This window comes from Phoenix dactylifera, chromosome 6 (assembly GCF_051530095.1).
Source record: "Phoenix dactylifera cultivar Ajwa chromosome 6, Ajwa_hap1_PhDact_Kaust_v1.1, whole genome shotgun sequence".
NCBI lineage: Eukaryota > Viridiplantae > Streptophyta > Magnoliopsida > Arecales > Arecaceae > Phoenix > Phoenix dactylifera.
Genome location: NC_143195.1, coordinates 5,435,648 through 5,451,897, shown reverse-complemented (window position 1 = coordinate 5,451,897; position 16,250 = coordinate 5,435,648). Strand labels below are relative to the sequence as shown.

Here is a 16,250-nt window from a genome sequence, read left to right as displayed (position 1 = left end):
GGTTGGTTTTCGGGTATGACTTGGCCCTCCACAATAGCAAAGTCGTTTGCAAGGTCATCCGCTGCACACTGCTTCCAGCTGACCGAGCCGAACTCAAAGTCAGTGGGGTCAGCAATTTTGTGGACTAGGCTTACTGTTCCACCATCTGAGTAAGTTTTTCTCATGCTTTCATTTTCATATCCTTCCAAGTTTTTAATCTCGGTTAACCTTTACTCCTCCTCGTTATAGCACCTCCATGAAATTGACGTGTTAGTCTCCACGGCGGCTGACTACCAAAACGAGGCCCGGAGGAGCCAGAGAGGGCAGGAGGTCGCGGAGAAGAAGCTTGCCGAGGGCAAGGCCAGGTGGAAGGAATCCACCGCGAGGGCGGAGGACATCGAGTCCGAGCTCAAGCTCAAGGCCGAGCGCCTTGAGGAGGAGGAAGCCTCGCATGCCCTTACCAGATCGACTCTTTGTTCTGCCGAGGCATGCTTGGCCGATGCCCAGTCTGAGCTTGCGGGCCAAAACTACGAAGTGGGGATTCTCCAGCTAAAGATCGAGCAACTTGAAGCTCGATAGAAGAAGGCAATGGAGCAAGCTCGAGACGCGGTGCAGATTTTTAGCGAGTCAGTCGAGTACCGAGAGGAGCTGGAGGAGGAGGCGGTCGATGGGCTCATCCGCAGCCTTGAGGACTTTCAGGCCTAGGTGTTGAGGCTTTGCCCCAAGCTCGACTTCAGTAATCTTCGGCCTCATCAGTTTAGGGCCGTTGAGGATAAACGAGGCTGTTGATGATGACAGCGCGTGTGAGAGTCCCGCCCCTGTAGCCGTCGAGGCCGAGACCGAGGTGAATGCTGAGGTCGCTCCTAAGATCCCATCTGGAGAAGCCTCAGAGGGTGCTCCCGAAGTGACTCTTGAGGCTGCTCCCGAGGCTGCTCCAGCGGACTGCCTCGAGGCCGGTGCAGAGGTCACCACTACTTCCGAGGCGGCCTGAGATTCTGCCATCTTCTTCTTCCTTTTTTTATTGTCGTTTGTAAATGAGGTCGGCCGCTAGAGCTATTGTTTGACTAAGCGGGCCGACTTCGGAGTCAGTGTCCTTGTACTTAGCTTCAAGGCTCTTTATCAATAAAATATACATTTTCTTCAATTTTGTTGCATCTTTGAACTTGTCTCTACTTGTGTTTTCGACAAATTCTTTGTCTTCGATTGTTTGGACAGGACTTCGCGCATCATTCACTTTTGAATCTGATTCCGGCATTTTTTGAAGAATTTTACTAAGTCTCTGGGCTCAGATCTAGTTGTAGTGCGGGCCGAGGTCGAGCTATTATTCGACTGTTGGAATCGTGAGCTTTTACAAGCTTGAGTGCGCTTCGATCCGTAGTGTCTGCCTTAGGCATCTCGGACTGTAGTCGAATTTTTGTTCGGTAGTACCCGAGATCGAGGGAGCTTTAGCTCGTGGTCGACTCAGCGGGGCATCCTGAGCTTGTTTGGGACGTCATTAGGTAGTGCCCGAGGTCAAGGGAGACTTGGCTTGCGGTCGACGCAGTGGGACATTCCGAGCTTGATCGGGATGTCATTAGGTAGTCCGCGAGGTCAAGGGAGACTTGGCTCACGGTCGATGCAGCGGGGCGTCCCGAGCTTGGTCGGGACGTCATTAGGTAGTACCCGAGGTTGAGGGAGACTTGGCTCGTAGTCGACGCACCGGTGCATTCCGAGCTTGGTCGGGATGTCATTAGGTAGTGCCCGAGGTCGAGGAAGACTTGGCTCACGGTCGACGTAGCAGGGCGTCTCAAGCTTGGTCGGGACGTCATTAGGTAGTATCCGAGGTCGAGAGAGACTTAGCTCACGGTCAACACAACGGGGCATCCCGAGCTTGGTCGGAACGTCATTAGGTCTCCCCAAGTGACTCGAAGCATTTTCTGGTGTTATGGGGACGCTTTCTGTTGTAATAGGGACCTGTGGTTCATAAGCAGATCATCATTAGAAGAAGTTTTGAATGGTTAGGAGAAATCCTTGAAGAATGTCTTATTGGTTGGATTTTCAAACATTGGAGATCCTTAAAAGGGCTTTATTGATAATACATCTTGAGATTCTCGGAGTGCCAACTTCGAAAAATGAGGGCTCCGTAACTCTCCAGATGATCTAGTGGATCGGTTGTCCCATTATACGGTTCTATTTGGGGTATCTTGAATCTCGGTGGGATTGGCTCATCCTCAATTAGGCAGGAGAGTTGAAATCGGGGTCGTCCTCATGCCTTACTCTTTGATCCCGGAGCACCTTAATTTGCCGTTCGAGTTCTTCAACCTTCTTATCGAGTTCCCTGCCTTGAGAAGTCGCCATGGTGGTCCGTCCCGATACTGACTGGCCTGGGGTTGACTTAGCTTCAGAAGGCTGCGGCCTTCTATCCTAGCGACTCCTTGGCGGCTCCCTCTGAGGAGATGCCCGGTAAGAACCCTGGTGATGGCACCGTTCCCCATTATCTTGAAGAGCAATGGGGATTACGGCCTAGGGACACAAGCTCATCTGGAGGGAGTGTTGATCCAATGTGAACTCGTGGAGGCGGCATAAGAGAGGCCTCTGTGGGCACAAGTGTGGTGCATCCAAAGCAAGAAATGCAAGAAACTGCAGTAGAAACAGTGTAAGGGTCGACTTATGCCGTTAATGAGTCGACCCCTGAAGAGCAAGGGTCGACTCATACTGTTAATGAGTCGATCCCTGAAGAGCAAGGGTCGACTCGTACCGTTAATGAGTCTACCCTTGAAGAGCAAGGGTCGACTCGTACCGTTTATGAGTCTACCCTTGAAGAGCAAGGGCCGACTCATGCTATTAAAGAGTCAACCCCAGGCTTGTTTCAGATTTAGGTACAGATGGAATTTGGTCTTCTACCTGCTTGAGACTTAAGTATTTGGATCTTGAGGGGGCTAACCATTATTTGGCTAGGTTTAGGCTCAAAGGGAGAGAGAGCATGCAAGTCATGGGTGCACATGGGTTTGGGTTGAGTGCTTTCTCATATGGTTTAGCCTAGGAGAGTTTTTTGGATTTGTGTCATGATTAACCATGTATATATACACTCACATATTTTGTGTATGGATGGAATGAAATCAGATGATACTCCTTTTTCCCTAAAAAATCCTATTCTCTTCTCTTTTCTTTCTCTCAAGCACGTAAGCCGCCACCCCAAGAACCCTAGGCCATAAGGAAGAAGAGCCTATTTCCGCTTGGCTCTTGTTCTCCTCCACCATCAAAGAACTAATGATCCACTCCTCTAGCAGCTAAGGAAAGTCTCCAGGTGCTGTGGTTTGAGGAGATTCATCTTCTCATGATTGGGATCAGATCCGTTTAGTCTCTCACAATTGGTATCAGAGCTATTGATTGCTGATTCGATAGAGGAAAATCAAAATCTGCGGTAAGCCTTCCAAACAGAATTTTCTGCGTTCATTAAAATTCTTTTTGATGTTATGGCTTCGAAAAATCTCAAAGCGGATTTTGAGAAGTTCGATGGAAAGAAAAACTTCACCCTATGGCAGCAAAGGGTGAAGGATTTGTTGGTGCAACAGTGAATCTATAAGGTCTTGGTTAGGAAAAGACCGGAAAGAATTAGTTTGGAAGATTGGAAAGAGTTAGAGGAGATTGCTTTTAGCACGATTTGTATGTGCTTGGCTGATCAGGTGCTACCTGAGATTTGCTCAGAGACAACGGCTAGAGGGCTATGGGAGAGGTTAGAGAACACATATATGGGCAAGAGTATGACTAATAAATTGTGGTTGAAGAAACAGTTGTATAGTCTGCGGATGCCAGAGGGAGGAGATCTGATTTTTCATATTCAGAAGTTCAATCAAGTTTGCACGGAGGTCATGAGCCTTGATGTGAAGATTGAGGAAGAAGATAGGACCCTTCTACTGCTGTATTCTCTTCCAGGATCATATGATGGGCTGATCACTACCTTGGTGTATGAAAAAGACACCCTGAATTATGAAGAGGTGATTGGTGTTCTTCGGTCTAATGAACAAAGGAAAAAGATCTGTAAGGGAGCTTCAAACTCAAAGGTACTTACTGTAAATGAGAGGCAAGGAAGGCCTCGAGAAAGGGTTAGAAAGAAGTCCAAGGGCAGATTTAAGTCTCGGGGCAAGCAGAAGGCTTGGAAGTGCTATAAGTGTCATCAGATTGGACACATAAGGGGAATTGTCCTTTGTTGAAATCTGAGAAGGAAAAGAATTCTCCCAAGGGAAGTTTGGCCAGTCATGGTGGTGTTCCTCCATTTGAAGACAGTGGGGATGACATACTGGTAGTGTCAGATGGAACAATGAAGCATAATAGCCAATAGACTCTAGATTCAGCCTATTCGTATCACTACACTTCACATCGAAAGTGGTTTGATACTTACGAGAAAACCGATGGAGGAAGTGTAAGCCTTGGTGATGATCATCCTTGCAAGATTGCTAGTGTAGGTATCATAAAGGTGAGGATGTATGATGGAGTCATTAGAACATTGACCAATGTCAGGCATGTCCCGAAGTTGAAGAAGAATCTGATTTCATTGGGCTATCTAGAGAAGCGTGGGTGTGCTTTTGGAAGCTAACTGGACAACGACTGTTTGAGGATCACCAAAAAAGCGTTAGTGGTGATGAAGGGCAGAAGGATGACCAATAATCTCTATGAGATGGAAGGCTTAGTAGTGACAGATGATGCAGAGGTGTTGGCGACAGCATAGGTGAAGCAGTTGGTCTACAAACTGTGGCACTATCGGATGGGTCATATGAGTGACAGGGGGCTCACGGAACTCGGCAAGGGAAGTCTGATTTCAGTAGTGCAAAAGGAAGGAAATGACATATATGAGCCTTGCATTTATGGCAAACAGCTCTGAGTTCAGAAGGTACTGTGAGGAGCATGGCATCAAATGCAATCTCACAGTAAGGATGACTCTTCAACAGAATGGTGTGGCCGAGAGGATGAACCGTACATTGACAGAGAAGGCTAGGAGTTTGAGGCTGCAGACATCACTTTCCAAAACTTTTTGGGGTGATGCGATAACTTTTTCTTGTTTTCTTATTAACAGGTAGCTTAATGGAGGCATTCCAGAGGAGATCTAGAGTGGGAAGAAAGTGGAGCTTGGCCACCTAAAGGTATTCGGTTGCCCGGCCTATGCATTAGTGGAGGCAACCGAAAGAAGCAAACTTGATCCGAAATCACAGCAGATGGTCTTCATCGGATATCCATAAGGGGTTAAAGGTTATTTGTTGTGGGATCCTCATTCACAGAAGTCCACCATTAGTAGGAATGTTATCATTGATGAAGAGAGCATCCTGATGAGGCTAGGAGTAGCAGATGAAGTGCAAAAGGCTGGACAAGGCAGCCGTGGATAGCACTCGCTAGCAGGTGATATTCCTTTAAATTCTACCTCGAAATGTGTTTCTTTTGAGATGGAATTTGGTAGGCATGTTTCCACACGTATGGAGGACTATCTAGGAGGGCCATCAGTCCAAGAAGAGGTGCAGGTAGAGTCACAGAGTTTCGGTTTGAGGGACCTTGTCAGGGGAGTTGCACTGCAAGGCAAAAGCGCATCATCTTTAAGCCTGTCAGGTATGGCATTGATGAGACTATCTCCCATGCTCTCATTACTGCCAATGGAGATCCAGAGATATTTGAAGATGCCATGGGGAGCTCAGAAAGGAAGTCATGGATTCAAGCCAAGATGGAAGAGATGCAGTCTCTTGAGAAGAACAGGACATAGCAACTTATGGATCTACCGGAAGGTGCTTGGGCCATTGGTTCTAAATGGATTTTCATGAAGAAAAAGGTGTCTTCAGAGCAAGGTAGAATTATGTACAAGGCAAGGCTAGTAGTTAAGGGATATTCACAGAGAGAGTGAGAGTGGACTACACAGAGGTATTCTCTCCGGTAGTGCGGCATACTTCAATTCGAGTATTGCTATCTTTGGTAGCACAGTATGATATAGAATTGGAGCAGATGGATGTGAAGACGACATTCTTACATGAGAGCCTAGAGGAGATGATATACATGCAGCAACCAGCTGGTTTCAGGCAGCCGGAGTTGGAAGAAAAGATGTGTCTACTGAAGAGATCTCTCTATGGTTTGAAGCAGTCACCCCAACAGTGGTATAAGAGGTTTGATACCTTTATTCTTAGTCTTGGATTTTCCATATGTGAGCATGATAATCGTGTCTATGTGAAGGATGTGAATGAGAAGAATGCTCTATATTTGCTTCTATATGTGGATGATATGCTCATTGCCAGCAGGAGTATCAATGTAGTAAATGAGCTGAAATCAGCATTGTCTGCTGAATTTGAGATGAAAGATTTGGGTCCTTTCAAGAAAATTCTTGAAATGGAGATTAACAGAGATAGAAGCAAGAGTGTCCTCCACTTATCATTGGGAGGATACATTCAGAGGGTCTTGATTAGGTTTGGGATGGATAAAGCCTAACCGGTTGGCGCACCGCTTGCAAGCCATATGTCTGTTTCAAAGTTGCAGTGCCTCCAAACAGATGAAGAGAAAGAGTACGTGGATAGAGTTCCATATGCCAGTGCCGTGGGCAGCGTGATGTATGTTATGATGTGTTGTAGGTTAGACATAGCACATGCAGTGAGCTAGGTGAGTAGGTACATGGCAAACCCATGGAAGGAGCACTGGCAGGCACTAAAGTGGATTTTTCGGTATCTACAAGGAACTCGGAAGCTTGGTCTAACTTTTGAGCAGCAAGATGGACATGGGAGGAACTCCAATGCCTCAAGGGAGTTTTCAGGTCCATTGGAAGAGTTTGTGGATGCAAATTTTGCAGGTGATTTGGATACGAGGAGGTCTACTGCAGGTTATGTGTTCAGCATATTTAGTGGACCGATTTCGTGGAGATCAACCCTTCAACCTATCACGGCCTTTTCCACCACAGAGGCTGAGTATATAGGGATCACAGAGATTGCCAAGGAGGCTCTTTGGTTGAAGAGACTCATTCAGGAGATGGGGGTGAAACAGAGTACGGTGGTACTGCACAGCGACAATCAGAGTGCTCTGCAATTGGTTCAGAATCCAGTCTATCATGCTCGCACAAAGCATATAGACATGAGATACCACAGGATCAGGGAGCTGGTGGAAGAAGGTGAGGTGATACTGGTTAAAGTTCATACGAAGAAGAACCAGTCGGATGCACTTACGAAGATTCTTCTACGGGATAGTTTTCTCTCTTGTGTGGGATTGATGGGGTTAACGAACCAGGTGGAGCTTGCAGAGGATTTGGAGCACCAAGGTAGAGATTATGGGCATAAGTATGGCGCATCCAAAGTAAGGAATGCAAGAAACTGCAGTGAAAACAGTATAAGGGTCGACTCATGCTGTTAATGAGTCGACCCCTAAAGAGCAAGGGTCGACTCATGCTGTTAATGAGTCGATCCCTGAAGAGCAAGGGCCGACTCATGTTGTTAAAGGGTCGACTCCAGGCTTGTTTCAGATTTAGGTAGAGATGGGATTTGGTCTTCTACTTGCTTGAGACTCAAGTATTTGGGTCTTGAGGGGGCTAACTATTATTGGGCTAGGTTTAAGCTCAAAGGGAGAGAGAATGCAAGTCATGGGTGTACATGGGCTTGGGTTGAGTGCTTTCTCATGTAGTTTAGCCTAGGGAAATTTTTTTAATTTAGGTCATGATTAACCATGTGTATATATACTCACGTATTTTGTATATGGATGGAATGAAATTAGATGATACTCCTTTCTCCCTAAAAAACCCTATTCTCTTCTCTTCTCTTCCTCTTATGCACATATGCCGCCGTCCCCAAGAACCCTAGGCCATAAGGAAGAAGAGCCTATTTTCGCTTGGCTCTTGTTCTCCTCCACCATCAAAGAACCAGTGATCCACGCCTATAGCAGCTAAGGAAAGTCTCCAGGTGCTATGATTTGAAGCGATTCATCGATCTTCTCATGATTGGGATTAGATCCGTTCAGTCTCCCACAGCCTCCACTGGTTGCAGAGTTTGGACTGCAGTGGCTAGTGCTTGGACTCGCTGCACCAGCACGTCGAACTCTTCAGGTTGGATTTGCGGCACTTGATCTGTTGGAGGCCTCGGTGGTGGATTCTGGACCGAGCGACCAAGGATTGGTGCGTGGTGTCTGGAGGCATTAGAAGCCCCTCTTCTCCTTAGTCTCATGATCATGACTCGGGCCCTTCCTCTAGCACCAACTGTTGCTGGAAAATAGACCCGGGGGTGACCACGAACTAAGGAGGAGGAGCTTCTGCTGCAGTGCGGTGGCGGACGGCTGTCTCCGGCGGACTTGCAAAAAGCTTTTGGCCGGGGAATCCGGCGAAGGCCCTCTGATGCTTAAGTCAGAGAGGAATTTGGAGATATTTTTAATGCAGAGGTGTTTTCTGGCGAGGGGAGAAGATGATCCCCTCCCTGGAGTTCTCCCCCCTCTTTATAGGAGGGGGTATAGCGGTTACATGCAATCAAATGTCATTGCGTGAATCTTGGGTTAAATGAATTATCTTAGATGACGTGAAATTTTAGGCTAGCTGGCGATCAGTTGGGATTGTGAGGATTCAAATAGTGACAGCCGTTGTGGCGGAGACTGCGGGATTTGATTTTGGATATGGAGGATTTGGTGATCCCTTCTTTAGGCGGACCAACTTGACTGTTGGTGAAGTTGGGGTCGACTCGAGGTCAATTGGCCTTTGCTCAGCCAAGACCCATGCCGAGGTTGTGCTTGCCGAGGTCGTTCCTGCCGAGGTCGTACCTACCGAGGTCGTTCCTGCCGAGGTCGTTCTTATTAAGATTACGCTTGCCGTCAGATTCAGGTGCTTTAATCGTATGTGTGTGGGGTGGTCCACTTTTCCCCCCATCAAATGGAATTAAATGTTGTTAAAATATCTGCAAAAGAAGAGAAAAACAGAAGAAAAAGAGAGAGAAAAATAATTTTATTTTTTTTGTTTTGTCATATTTGGTACATCTTAGGGGTTATATATATGTGTACAAACTCCATACAAGAAATATAATATAAAATGATGTACGATCATGCTAATAAAGAAATAAAATACTCGCTGAAGCAAGTTATCATGTAATTTTTAAAAATTACTCTAACAGGATCATACTATCAAAGAAAAATAATACTAACCGATACAGAATCACGTTAACAAAAAAAAATGATATTGACCGATACATGATCATGCTAACAAAAAAAATAATATAGACTGATATAGATTGTTACGTGATCGCTAAAATTATGCTAATAAATGTAAAGCATCAAAAACCAGCATAATCTTAAAAACTTGTAATGCAACTTTTATGCCTGAACGCTTACGTACATATGGAAAAGCATATACAATACATGTGCATGGCACTGCTGACTCTCCTTGAGAGCCCAGACATCTGCACAACAATCTAGGACAATGTGAACATATACCCAGCCACTTGGAAATTGGTTCACAACCATTGGTTTACCAATATTTCAAATTTACTGGATATGAGATTAACCTACCTTCTCTTTGTCCACTGTAATATGTTTATAGAAAATATATTCTGTAAATTAATCAGCATTTGTGACACAGGTGGTTTGGTATGATGAAGCACTATTATATTTTCCATGATTGACTTTCCCAAGAATTGTTATATAGTTGCCTCATTCTTTTCAGCGAGGGCCAGACTAAGAAACTTGCAAATTAAGAAAGTGATGACAATGCATAATCACTTACCTCCCCAAACGCTAAACCATGTTATTCAGCAAATTATCAAGTGGAAGCTTGGCAGAACAAAACTTTGTGGTAACCTAAATAACATGACACATACTTCAACATAATTTTTCCCCTAGAATTATTACTTAAGATCCACCCAAATTTGTAAAATTTGTAAAATCAATACATGGAATAAGAGAAAGCTGAGTACAAATACTTAACAACTCCAGTTGCAAAAAGTTCCTACAAGTGAGTTATGTGGGAAAGTTTTATTGGCTCTATAAATTTTGGTGCCTTGAAGTTTAATATGAATTTTACAAATTTGTAAAGTTAATCCTTGCTTGGCATTAATTAATTTTTCCAATACTTAGATAGAAAGAGCAAACCAAGTGCAAATCCTTTAAAACTCTAGTTGTGAGAAATTACTACAAATGAGGAATGTGGTTTCTATACATTGGCTCCATAACGTTGACCCTATAGTCTGGTTTGTATATTGAAATGATCTGATGTAAATGCAAAGGAGGAAAAGATTTTGAAGACTGATAGAAAAGGATGGAATATATTAGCCCTTGTTATTTGCTCAAGAACCTCGATTGAAAGGAATGGAAGGATATTCAGAGATGAGAAGCACTCCGGGATCAAAACAGTTAGAAGATTTTAAATCTTTTCTTAGAGGCTGCTCTATTTTAGTCAAGAAGAAGCTGCTAACCTCTATTACGAAAATTTTGAGGAATTGGCCCTCTTAAAGCACTTTGGATGGTAAAATAATGTGGAAGCTATTTTACCTTTGCCAGAAGATCATAATTATAGTTGGTCAATGGCTTTTGAATTATATATATGATGCTGCTTAGGTGCTAATTCCAATTCTCCAGCTATCTCATCCCTGAAGCATTCACATTTACTAGAACTAAGAACTCCATCTCAGCGACCTCATAGTGTTAGAATAACCCTAAGAAGGTGCATGGCATGACACAAGTGACTGAGAGAATCAGCTAAGAATCACTGATTCGCTGTGGTAAACCTAAATTCCACCCCTAATCATTTGGTGCATATGATTTTTGCTCAAACCTTCATTGATCTGCACCAATCCCAGATCAGTAACCAATATATAATCAGACATGCACAAGTGTGCACGCGCTCGCTTAACGAAAAATGGACGTTATGAAAGTGTTGGAAGAGTGCATTTCAATCAAGCAGGCTGTTATCCATAAATTTCCCAGAAGTCTACTGCACATGCTATACCCCAAGCTATGGCGGCTTTGTCTCGAACCATTCTCTCTAGTCTAAAATTCCATCTGATATTTATAAGGGAATTCACTCATTCAGGGAAGATAAGATCTATATAATACCATATATAATAAGAACTTCTTCACTAATTAGGATAGCACTAACTATTCTTGGGGCAGTGTTTGTAAGTCTTTGTTCCAATAGTACAATCCAGATGTACTGGTAATGACTTGGTTCTCACCACACCACTCCCATCTGTACCTGTTAACTGTAATGGCAGCTAAGAATGGTATGTAGTGATACAAATTGGTTGCATAAATTATCAAACAACTATACATTGGAGACGATAATAACAGGCAATAATTGGTTGGGATCAAGACAAAGCTAAACTGATATTGGGGTGAAACTTGCAAGGTGTGGTTAATTTCTGACCGTTATCAAATGAAGCCTGACAAAAGATGCAAGCTGGAGGGGATGCCCTTGCATGTCATACGAGGATGCTAATGCTATCTCAGGGTATACCTACAGGGACTGGCAATCAATTTGTACTTGGATTGTAGTTTTCCAATCTCATATTTAAACATTTCTGCCAGAGTGCAATATATGACAGACTTAAGGATTTATGTATGGCCCAATTATAACTGTCCAATTCATCATTCTACACTTCATTTATATCTTGGCTTGTGAAGCAAGATCATTATCCTTCAAGAAAAAACAAAAAGAAACTTGCTTAGAACAAACATATCGAAATCTGTTGTATATTAATTGCACTTGAACCTGTATTCCATTATGTAACTCATCTAATCCACACTCATATATAAGAGACTCGAATTAAGGATGGTGGGATGTTTAGTCTCACCATGCATGCCTATAAACTTCTGAAGTCTATGCATATATTTTGGTGATTGCACCATTTAGCACTACTCAAAAATAAATTGAAATCTGATGTGCACTTTACATGCTATCCCTGTAATGCCTCCAGAATATATAAGATTCTTGTTCTTTCCAATTATTTTTCATGGTTGAATGCATGTAAGTGCTTCGATAATGTAAGACCCATATAAGTCTTGTGGTTGATTGAACAAGACAGGTTTGTAGCTGGAGAGGATCCAAACTCGACCACACATTAGCTCCTTTAACAATTTAGTTAGATTGTAATAATAAACAATAACAATGACAGTGATGATGATCATGGAATTTACATTTTCATCTGTTCGATTTTGATGAGAGAAAATAGGTTGTGAAGTATGCCTTTGAGGGAATGCTACAGAAACCACGAGTTTTATAATATGGATTTGTATAAAATTTATGGACAAAATGAGAATTACCAAAAACATAGAATTTTATATATTATATGCACAAATTGTTTCTAAGATAGCATAACATCCTACTTTATGCTCTCAATTCAGCAAGAACTTAAAAGAGACTCTAATGACTTGGGGCTTGCCCTAGTAGTTATTAACCTCTACCTAGCTACCAGAGAATCTGCATTCTAATCTTGGATAGTGCATACTATAGTATTGCGATCTTGGTAATTATAGTATACCCATAGATTTCTCTTCTTCTCTCTCTCTCTCTCTCTTGAAAAAAGAAACTCTGCTTAAAAAAAAAAATATTGCTCCAGTACTGGCCTGCCATGTTTGACATGAAAATTGGTGCTTTGTACCATATTCTCACTGCATATTCTACTGACCTTATGAATCATACTGAACTCCTTCCACCATGTGGCATGCCCGTGGTGTCGAGCTTTATTTGATGCCAGGGCTGAGCATTAGCGTTATTTGATGACTTCATTCGATCTTATACTACTAGCGGTCCACCTGTTCTCAACTCCCAAGCCATTCATATAACTTCTTTATATTTTTCAACGCTCCTGCGCTAAACTCTAGGGATAATTGCTCTGAAATCTAGACTACACTTGCTTTGAGAACAATCAAATAATCCCATAATTGAATTACTATTCTATTCCTCGGGATCGTTAACAGACTAGAATAACAAGCAGCTAGTATAATAACCTTAAATTCCTTCAAGTCTCATGCTCTTGACTTCTTTTCTACGATACTAGCTTTATCCCAACCCACCGGCGTAGCTGCCGGCGTCAACGTTTTGACACCCATCACATATATAACTGCACTGGCGCCACCCCGCGTACAATACTTTGTTCTAAGGTTTCTGAGGGCTTGGCCAGAGGATGGCTTCATCTTCGTCATCGAACTCGGGAGTTCCACCGGGGTTTCGATTCCACCCGACCGACGAGGAGCTCCTCCTTTTCTATCTAAAGAAGAAGATCTCGTTTGAGAAGTTCGACTTGGAGGTGATTAGAGAGATTGATTTGAATAAGGTAGAGCCATGGGACTTGCAAGGTAATACTGGAAGTCTAGCTTTATCTATAAAGAAAGCTTTATGCAAGCGTTATATACGTAGTTATAAATGACTTGTGATATAGGAGCTCATCTAGTTAATGGCTTTTGGAAGACATGAAAATGGTGATTGTAGACATTTTAACTGCACTCGCCAAATGATGTAAATTTTCTTTTCTTTGGAAGAAAAGATGATGTTAATTTTTAGTTAATGAATATCTACGCTTTCCTCCCACAATAGTTTAAATTGCAGCATGTAATATTTTATATGAATCATGAAGCATGTATTTTAATTTAAATATTTGAGATATTCTGTTTTATACATGTTACAACAAAGTATTTAGAAGTATCAATTATTCCCCTGTTGTTTAAGATTATTTAAATTCTGGTGATCTGAACCAGGTTTGGTTAAATAAGTTAAAATTGTGATAATTGTAAAGCACCACCATAATTATCCCTTTATGCTTCAATAAGTGACGTAAAATTTGGTTTGTTTGGCGAGGTGGTGTGGTTTCTCTGTTTTTAGATACATAATTTTTTTTTCTTCGAAAAGCACCTGATACGTTTCTTCATGAGGGAAGCATGTAATATGTTTTAACCATGATAAGTATTCGTAGATGATGTTTTCAGTCTACTATTTCTAGTAATATTCCTTTCCACATCATTTTTTTGCTGTAGTTTCTACTTCATGGTTTGAATTGCAGGTTATGTGTTTTATATACTCTTTACATACCACATAAAAGAAATCCTTATTTATGGAATAATTTGTCTTTTAATGTAATCTCCCAGTCATTACGATGAACATTTAAAGTTTATTATGCAATCAGAGTCTTGGTCGTTTAGGCTAAAATGTATCATCCCTTGGTGAATCATTTTCTGCCATCAGATGTATTTATTTGATTAGAATTAGAAAACAAAGGATAAATGAAAGGTATTCATTACTTTGTTTGATAGTTGAATTTTATAGTACTTGTATATTATGACTCCCTGAGAGCACTGGATTGGTAGGATCCTGCCCCAGCCCAATCCCAACTGGATGGCTTTCCCAAATAACAATAGAAGTCAGGAGTAACTAATGGTCTATTTACTTGTATTTCTCCAAAACAGTCCTATTTATTTGTACACTTTTTTTTCTGGGTTTAGAGCAATGAAGCACAAAGATGATATTACTTTTCCAACTCTTGATGGTTATTCTCTTTAAAGTATTTATTGTTCTGATTGAAGGTTAAGGTGACTGCCAAAATTTACCAACAGTTAAACCCTTCATAAAGTGGCACATTTTCAGATCATAGCATGCTGAAAAAGATATACTTTACACCCTCACAAGCAGGTCATTTGATCACTTCACGTGTGGGAGTAGAGCATGCATGACCTTCTCAGAATGAGTTACCACAACCTAGTGCTCTTAGTGTAATTATTGTGACATGCTCTTAGTTTCCTTGCTTCAGAGAGATGCAGAATAGGATCCACACCTCAAAATGAATGGTACCTCTTCAGCCACAAGGATCGCAAGTACCCCACCGGCTCGAGGACCAACCGTGCCACCAACAATGGCTTCTGGAAGGCCACCGGCCGAGACAAGTGCATCAGGACCAGCTACAAGAAGATCGGCATGCGAAAGACCCTTGTGTTCTACTGCGGCCGCGCCCCCCATGGCCAGAAGACCGACTGGATCATGCACGAGTACCGCCTCGAAGGCTCCGAGGACGCCGCCGACAGCAGCGGCGCTGTAAGCTCCTCCTCCACAATTCTAATTCTATGTTACGATGCACCATAGCGAGCATGCTCATATGATTGCCTTCTAACAGGAGGATGGGTGGGTGGTGTGCCGGGTGTTCAAGAAGAAGTGCTTCTTTAAAGCCGGGACCGGAGGCGGCACGAGCCAAGGCTCGGTGATCCACGTCGGTGGCCCGGCGAGCCATGACCAGGCTAGGCCACTGAGCTCTCAATACATCCATCCACACCACCACCACCAGCAGCAGCAGCAGCAGCAGTCAGTCGCTAACTTATACTACTCTCAATTGCCGACACAGTCCTACTCTCATGTCCAGGTGCAGGACCTGTTAACCAACCACAGGCCGACGGGCTATGACTTGTCGGTGCTCCCGACCGAGTCATCCGCGATGGTCAAGCCATATGAAGGAGGGCTCGAAGTCGGCGCCGGCGAGGGGATGCAGCATGTCGATGAGGGAAGGGATCAGAGCCCTAATGATTGGACGGTGCTCGACGGAATTGATGGGAGGTTCGGGGGCGCCGGAGGTGAGGGGGTGCAGCAGATGAATCAGATTTCCGGCCAACGTGGTGGAGAGATGGAGCTGTGGGGGTATGGGAAGTAGGAAGGCCGGCCTGGATTGGACGCATTTATTATTGGTTTTACTGGCAATCCGGATGCAAAACTAGATTTATAAATATAAGTGTATTCAATTATTGTATGCTACATGGACCAATTAATATTGTTTGAGGGAACTTTGCATGGCAGTCCCCCTGCCGGGAGATAGAGCACCCTTCACTCTATCTCTAGAGTTTCATTCATCGCGCATGCCTGCATTAGATTAAGATTTCAAATTTATTCAAATATAATCACAAACATCACGATCGGCCCATGGTCAGCTCCAATACATAGATCCGTGCTACAGTATTTCCTAATCTACATAGGTTATGAGCCGAGTTCGCTTTGATACCATTTGGAACAATCCAAACCTCACTTAAAATGGCTAGCTAGAATATATTATTTGGATTTTTTGATTTTATATAAATACCCAAAATCTATCTAATAAATAACCGATATGAGACTAAACAAACATCCGTATGAGTCTTCACATGATCGGTAATTGGCTTTTAAATAGAAGATGTGCTGATTGGCATGGTGTAGGAACACATTAGTGTAGGATATAATTACTGTAGATAGAGTAGTTTTCTAACCTTTTGATATTTTCCTCAGAAGGAAGTGGAAGGTGTGACCGTTGCTATTTTAATATAATCCATTGGGTTAGTAACTTAAGATGATGGAGAGA

At 43.0% G+C, this 16,250-nt stretch overlaps 1 protein-coding gene across 1 annotated transcript; it reads left to right on the top strand.

Moving 5' to 3' along the window:
- Positions 1-13,041: 13,041 nt before the first annotated feature.
- LOC120108466 (protein BEARSKIN1-like) lies at positions 13,042-15,776 on the top strand. The gene is made up of 3 exons (XM_039122070.2): positions 13,042-13,239; positions 14,685-14,965; positions 15,045-15,776. Exons 1-3 carry the CDS (start codon positions 13,068-13,070, stop codon positions 15,570-15,572), a joined length of 981 nt encoding a protein of 326 aa, XP_038977998.2. The 5' UTR covers positions 13,042-13,067; the 3' UTR covers positions 15,573-15,776.
- Positions 15,777-16,250: the final 474 nt, after the last annotated feature.

What these genes read in the sequence shown, in the direction of transcription:
- LOC120108466 (XM_039122070.2), top strand. Translation starts at nt 13,068, where the DNA reads ATGGCTTCATCTTCGTCATCGAACTCGGGAGTTCCACCGGGGTTTCGA. An exon ending in AGAGCCATGGGACTTGCAAG is followed by an intron (nt 13,240 to 14,684) that starts GTAATACTGGAA and finishes TCCTTGCTTCAG; the next exon opens with AGAGATGCAGAATAGGATCC. An exon ending in CCGCCGACAGCAGCGGCGCT is followed by an intron (nt 14,966 to 15,044) that starts GTAAGCTCCTCC and finishes GCCTTCTAACAG; the next exon opens with GAGGATGGGTGGGTGGTGTG.